The sequence below is a fragment of the Nicotiana tabacum genome, chromosome 2 (genome assembly GCF_000715075.1).
Source record: "Nicotiana tabacum cultivar K326 chromosome 2, ASM71507v2, whole genome shotgun sequence".
Lineage (NCBI taxonomy): Eukaryota > Viridiplantae > Streptophyta > Magnoliopsida > Solanales > Solanaceae > Nicotiana > Nicotiana tabacum.
The window spans coordinates 65226576-65234295 of record NC_134081.1 but is presented as its reverse complement, the minus strand read 5'-3'; the positions used below and the strand labels follow the sequence as shown (position 1 = coordinate 65234295).

Below are 7720 nucleotides of genomic sequence, written 5' to 3'. Positions count from 1 at the left end.
AAAATAACATGCTAATTACAACTAATAGTTTTGCACGAATTCAAGTAATCAACCTTCAGAAATATTATATAAAAATTTAAGAGTTTATTAACTACAATCAATGTAATTAAAAATGCAGTAATTTATAACTAACAAAACAAATATTACAAACAAGATTTGGAAAAGTCTAAGGTTATGATTTTCCCTATTGTCGGAATCTTCCCTGCTACGTTTCCTATAAATTTGCCTAAATATTCTCTACCGATCGTGAGTACTTTAAGTATCGTAGCTCTCTCTCAAGTAACTACTACAATTTACTAGACGTATTTTCTCGAACTACGCTAGCTGGCACTAATTTACCGCTCACGACGATCCTACCAAGGCTTCGTTATCTCTAATCCCGCCTTTAAACCCTCCGCATCGATCTCTCAACTACATTAGGAGTGGTGTTGTTTAATAACTACCTAAATATATACTCTCTCTAGATCAATATACACACTAAATAGGCACAGTTAATTGAGAGCTCTTCAATTAATAACAATAAAAATTTAGTTGAACAAGTAGAGAAAAATCAAAGGCAAATATATTTTAAATGCAGTAGAAAATCATCCTCCAATAGGTTCCATCAAACCTTAGATTAAAGAGTTTATCTACTCATAACACTATTCAAAAATACATAAACCATTGTCAAATCAATATTCATAGAAATAAAGATTAAAAAGTAGAGAGAAACCCTTCGATTCGTCTTGAATGAACTTGAGGATCTTACGGGCTCAACTTTGCTTCAACAATGATGTTTCTTTCCTTCTCAGGTCAAGTGTGTTGCTGCAATTAGGGTTGAAAGCTTTTATATCACGTCCCTAAGCCAATTGACTAAGTTACCCCTCAAGATAAAATGCAAGCAAATTTGCCCTTGTGCTATAGCTGTGCTTCGCACAGGGCCTGGTTGTGTTTTCTAGATTTTTCTGTGCTTTCCCTGTGCTTTTCGAAGTTACTTCACTGCCTGGTCCAATTTTCCTTTTCTTCAAAATTTTTATTTTAGCTTCATTATTACTCAAACCACCTTTATTCTTCACTTTTGGCTTCCTACATAACAAACTTCAACAATTAAGCTCGATTGGTCATCTTTCAGCATTCAAAACACCTAAAAACACACCAAAGTAGGGGTAAACATATCCAATTACATGTAATTCTAGCATATTATCACCACCCATACTTAGATTTTTGCTTGTCCTCGAGCAAACACATGATATCACAGACAAATCACAAAGTAACAGTCAAGCTCATTCAAACTCCCTGTCAAGCAATTATTCAGAGATATTAACCACAAGAGTGAACACCTTTCTTTTTTTCAGATTCATCTATTGAAACTCGATACTTTTGCTCCTCACAAATCCCATTGTACCTCACAAACAAAGAAATTCTCCCAAAACACACATCTATGATAACAAATTACAAGCACTAGGGCATATAAAACAAAACACTCACACTCATCAAGGAATTTCACATGCAACACATACAGTACCATAAGCTTTCCCATTCTGTCATTATCCACTAATGTAGGAGTCTCAATCCACAGTCAAGTAGGACTATTCAAAGCTTGTAATGTTGGCTTGGGATAAGGTATGGGCACTTTTGGTTATATAGTGACTAAATCTTCCCCTAAATACTTTAAGCATCACTAACATCTATGTTTCCCACTCTTTTCTCAGTAGACACTTTCCATATTTTTTTTCCGCAGCTCGAACACCGAAGTACCAACTTATTATTTTCTTTTGTCTCCCTCTTATTTTTCCCAGCTACATTTTTTTAATAATGGATCTTCAAAAAAGGAGTATCAAGGGACTTAACTTTCATTCTTTGGTGCAACTTTGAGTTTCCAATAATATTTTCTCATAACCACAACTTCTGTCCAATCACACAACCTAAAGTAGCTAAGGGGAAGATGGGTTAACAAGAGAGATTAATGCAAAATGGACATGGCTTGTAACATGGGTTGCAAAAAAAAAAGGTTAATAGGCGCAAATTAGGACACTAGGGATATTCATTCAATTGGTAGGCTAATTTAGACACAAGTGGTTTATATCAAAGAAGGCCTACTATCACTCTAAGGATCAAAACTTCCTAAGATTTCTCCTCAAACAACAGGCAGGGCAAGTTCTAGACTGACATGCATACACGAAAATGCACAACAAAAAATCCTCACACAATATACATGGGATTTACAAGTCACTCAGTTTCACCGTCAATGTACAAACATAAGCTCAGAAAGGAGGTTCAAGAACAACTTAGGTGACTCTCACAAAATACAACTTTCCAAGGAGTGAATTCTCTTTACTTCAAGTTCTCTCTCTCTCTCTCTCTCTCTCTCTCTCTCTCTCTCTCTCTCTCCCTCTAAGTAGTGTAGTCGGAGTCGCCAGCATCAGAATCACCGACGTCCTCCACATCTGCATCACCTGCTGTGCTATCCATGTGCTATACTCTCTTAGCACACTATTAAGGGAAGAAACGTTTTCGCCGTATTGTGCTATGCCTGCGCCATACTCTCTTAGCACACTGTTAAGGGAAAAAATATTTGCCTTGTTATGCTATCCCTGTGCTATACTCTCTTAGCACAATGTTAAGGGAAAAAACATTTTACCTTGTTGTGCTATCCCTGTGCTATACTCTCTTAGCACACTGTTACGCAGATTTATTTTTTTCTTTTTTTTTAACAGTTACAATAATTAGTGAAACTTTTGAGCTAATCCTTTCTTGGGTGAACTTATTTGCTCTGCGGACTTCGCAGCTGTGTATTAATCCTACAAAACAAACAAACTAACCAAATAAAATTAATTTACCCTAACACAAATAAAAAATTACTAATAATGACATAAAGTCGTGGGTTGCCTCCCACGCAACGCCTTATTTAACGTCGTGGCACGACGCAAGCTTTCAAGATTCCGTTTCGCTCACATATTGGGGCTCTTTCAAGTACGTCACATCTTTCTCCCTTTTTTCTTCAATCATTCCAAGGTAGTGTTTCATTGCCCATTTACTTTAAACTTATTAGTTCCACATTCGAACTCAATTTCTATAGCTCCACTTGGGAATACTTGCACAACTCTAAATGGTCCCGAACATCTAGATTTCAGCTTACCCGAAAATAATCTCAATCTCGAGTTGTATAACAATACCAGATCTCCGGGTTTAAAGTTCCTATCTAGAATGTGCTTATCGTGCATGATATTCATCCTTTCCTTGTATAGCCTGGTGCTTTCAAAAGCATGGTAATGAAACTTATCAAGTTCATGAAGCTCTGTGACTCTACTCGTACCAGCGACCTCCATGTCAAGATTTAATTGTCTTAATGCCCAAAAAGCTCCATGCTCTAGCTCCACAGGTAAGTGACACGCCTTTCCAAATACCAATTTGTACGGTGACATACCAATCAGAGTTTTGAATACAGTGCGGTAGCCCCATAGTGCATCATCCAATTTTTTCGCTCAATCAGTCCGAGTAGCATTTACAGTTTTGGTCAAAACACTCTTGATTTCTCTGTTCGATACCTCAACTTGCCCACTTGTTTGTGGGTGATACAGAGTGGCAACCTTATGGCATACACCATATTTTTCCAGCAACTTTGCAAAGGCTCGATTGCAGAAGTGAGTTCCTCCATCACTGATGATTGCTCTTGGAGTTCCAAATCGGGTGAAGATATTTTTTCTTAGAAAACCAATAACTCCCTTTGCATCATTTATTGGAAGTGCTACAGCTTCTACCGATTTCGAGACATAGACCACTGCTACGAGTATATACTTGTTGTTGTATGAGTTGACAAATGGTCCCATAAAATCAATTCCCCATACATCAAATACTTCCACTTCTTGAATTGGGTTCATGGGCATCTCATGTCGACGGGAAATATTCCCCCTCCTTTGACATTCATCACAGCTATTTACCCAAAAGTGTGCATCTTTAAACAACATCGACCAATAGAAGCCCGACTCCAAAACTTTAGCAGTTGTCTTTACTCCTCCAAAATGACCTCCATAAGGCAAAGCATGACATGCCTGCAAAACAGAAGCTTGGTCTATCTCGGGAATACATCTCCGGATCATGTTATCAATACAAATCCGATACATATATGGTTCATACCAGAAATACATGCGACCATCATGAAAGAACTTTTTCTTCTACACATAAGATAAGTCATAGGGAACAATACCGCTTGCTAGGTAGTTTGCAATATATGCATACCATGGTGCTACCTCAAGGCTCGTGGCCAACAGTTATTCATCTGGAAAAGTCTCCATGATCTCTTCCACTTCAACCTTCATTTCAGCACCTTCAAGCCTGGACAAGTGATCGGCAACTTGGTTTTTCGTTCCTTTTCGGTCACAGATTTCCAAGTCAATCCACAACCCCTTCATTTCAGAAGTGAAGAGTGTTGCCGATCGAAAAAATATTATATAGTTGAACATTCGAAAAGAGAGCTCGAATTTGAGGATTGCCTTAGAAATCTGAAAAGAGTATTGCGGAGATGTATGTAGACTAATCCGGTGCTAAATTGGGAAAACTGCCATTTTATGGTACATAAAGGTATAGTCTTGGGACACCTAGTGTCAAGTAAGGGCGTTGAGGTGGACTGTGCCAAGATTGATGTAATGGAAAAGCTGCCACCACTTGCTGGAGGGGTCTTTCATTCTTTCGAGTGTAAAGGCTCGAATTCGAGCTCTCTTTTCCAGTACCCTTGCCCTTAAAGAGCCAACACCCATTCCGCCAAGTCCTCACCATTTACTTCTTCTAAGTTCATAAGGCAGGCTGTTAGAGGGTCATTTGCATTAAGAGCCTCATCATCTTCCTCCATGATTACATTCACCGTGTCTAACAAAGAGTAATTTGCTAACTCACTGGGTCGCCGCATAGACTTTTGCACATTAAATGTTATTTCTTCATTATTTAGCCTCATCTTCAGCTCCCCCATTTCACAATCAATTAGAGCTCTCCCTGTGGCCAAGAATGGCCTTCCCAAAATTATGGGAATCTCCTCATCAACCATGCAGTCCAGAATGACAAAATCTACTGGAAACACGAATTTTCTAACTTTCACAAGTACATCATCAAATATACCTAATGGCCTTTTCACTGTTTAGTCAGCTAGCTGCAGTAACATGGATGTGGGCCTTGCTCTTCCAATGCCTAACTTTTTATAGATAGACAATGGCACCGGATTTATACTTGCTCCCAAATCACTCAATGCTTTGGAAAATGCATAGCTACCTATGGTGCATGGAATTGTGAAGCTTCTAGGGTCGGATAACTTCTCAGCTATAGGTCTTGACATAACTACACTACAGATCTGTGTCAATATGACAGTTCCAAGTCTTGAAAGTAGAACTTACGAGACATCAAGTCCTTCATCATTTTTGCATAACTGGGCATCTCCCTTAAAGCATCAATTAGAGAAATGTTTACCTGAATTTGCTTCAGCATTTCCATGAATTTTTTGTACTGCTCATCCTTATGATATTAGGCCAACCTCTGCGGGAAGGGTGCTGGTGCTCGCTTCTTTCCTGTGGCTTGAGTTAGATCTTGCTCAGACACTCTTTCTAATGCCTTCTCTTGCACTTTCTCAGTCTCCTCCGCAACCTCTTTTTCCTTATTTATTTCCTTCTGGGCTGGCTGCACTCTCACTTTTGTTAGCTCAATTGACTCATCTACCTCAATTGGCACTGGCACAAGTGTTACAGTTGATCAGGTTTCATGAGCAATTTCTTGCTCTTAATCAAGATCTCTACCATTTCTCAAACTCATAGCCATAAGCTGATTCGGGCCCTGCTCCTTCGGATTGACATGTGTGTCTGCAGATAAAGTCCCTTGGGGATGATAATTCAGATCCATAAATATCTGCCCTACTTGAATCTCAATTCCTTTTATCGTCGACTCATGTGCTTTCACCTTCTCTCACATTTTTCCATTAGACCCAATCAGTTGTTGCAACATTCCTTTAATTTCAGACATCCCATCATCTTGTCTCACTAGTTGTTGTTGTTGATGCTGTTGATAAGCTAGCTGCTGATTTTGCTGACTGTATCCCTGTTGCCTTTGGTAAGGCACTACTTGACCCTGTGGTCGCATAACTCCAGGATTGTTGGGGTTATTGTATTGTTGTTGTGCTGGTCTATACTAATGATTCTGTTGCCCCCAATTCTGACCACCTTGCCTCTGGCCTCCATAGTTGCCCACATAGTTCATATTCTCCTGATAGCTTTAGTTGTCATTTTCACCACTCCACGAGCACACGTATGGTTGGTTAATACATGGTGTACATAATCCCCCATTAGTCGTGTCAACTATGTGTACCTACTTTTGGCCTGATTCATCAATCTTCTTGGTGAGGATTTACGTCATCAGAGTGGCCATATTCTCGGCTATGGAATTGTTCGGGTCCAATGCTACTGAGTGAACTATAGGGGTGATTGTGGAGTCTCTTGTCATCTATCCTGAGTTTTGAGCCATTTTATCTAGTAGGACGTTACACTCTCTAAATGACTTGCTCAAAAATGCTCCACCTGCTGAAGCATCAACATTAGCTTTCAAGCTATCTGTCAATCCCATGTAAAACTGTTGTTCCAACATCTGATCTGGAATACCATGATGTGGACACTTAACTGGCATACCTTTGAATCTCTCCCACGTTTCTTATAATGTTTCAGCTGGTTTTTGCCTGAAGCTTAATATCTCATCAACTTGCTTGGCAGTCTTATTGGGTGGGTAGAATTTATTCAAAAACTGCTTGACTAATTTCTCCCAAGTGGTGATGGAATTTATAGGGAGCGAACTAAGCCAAGTCTGGGCTTCTCCTATCATTGAGAATGGAAACAAGAATAGTCTTATTGCTTTCGGTGTAACATTCGGTTGCCTTTGCATGACACAAATTGACATAAAAGTTTTTAGATGCTGTTGTGGATCTTTAATGTAAGACCCGGAGAACAGCCCTTTGTTTTGCAGCAGATGTAGCATGTTGTTTGTGATTTGAAATGACTCCGCTTGTATCTGAGGGACTGCAATTGCAGTTGCCAAATTTTCAGCGGTGGGTTATGCCCAATCACACAAAGCTGCTTCTGGCACAAGAGGTGCCACACCCTCATTATTCAGGTCATTCATATTATTTCGATTGTTTTGATTATCCAAAGCATCACCCATGTATGGTTCAATTTGTTCTCTTGGGTGATGCTGTTGTTTGTCCTTCTTGTTTGCACGATTTAGTTCCTCGAAAGCTTTCTCAGTATTCGGTAATACTTCAAACAATTCACCAGTTCTTGAAGAGTTTCTAGGCATACACATATAATACACAAGACCACAAATGTTAGTATTTTAATGTAATGAATAAGAATACAGAAAATTGACTAAACTAAGAATCCTAACAATTCTTATAGCTATAATTAGTAACATTGTTGCTTTTCCCGGGAACGGCGCCAAAATTTGATCACGCCCAACTATGCCTCCTAAGAGGTCTAGCGGTCGTTGAAAATATAATCCGGTTTATAAGTCCGGAGTCAAATCGCACAGGAAAAATAAAGTGCTAATTACAACTAATAGTTTTGTACAAATTCAAGTAATCAACCTTCAGAAATATTATATAAAACTTTAAGAGTTTATTAACTACGATCAAAGTAATTAAAAATGCAGTAATTTATAACTAACAAAACAAATATTGCAGACAAGATTTGGAAAAGTCTAAGCTTATGATTTCCCC

The 7720-nt window shown here is 38.8% G+C and overlaps 1 protein-coding gene and 1 non-coding gene across 2 annotated transcripts; one reads left to right on the top strand and one right to left on the bottom strand.

Annotated features, from left to right (window-relative positions):
- Positions 1–4717: 4717 nt before the first annotated feature.
- On the bottom strand, positions 4718–5460 carry LOC142166862 (uncharacterized). Its single transcript, XM_075226443.1, has 3 exons — positions 5437–5460; positions 5200–5320; positions 4718–5106 (listed from the first exon to the last, which is right to left on the bottom strand). Exons 1-3 carry the CDS (start codon positions 5458–5460, stop codon positions 4718–4720), a joined length of 534 nt encoding a protein of 177 aa, XP_075082544.1.
- A 1150-nt stretch (positions 5461–6610) lies between these two features.
- LOC142174263 (small nucleolar RNA R71) lies at positions 6611–6717 on the top strand. Its single transcript, XR_012703569.1, has one exon. It is a non-coding gene; the product is annotated as a small nucleolar RNA R71 (small nucleolar RNA).
- Positions 6718–7720: the final 1003 nt, after the last annotated feature.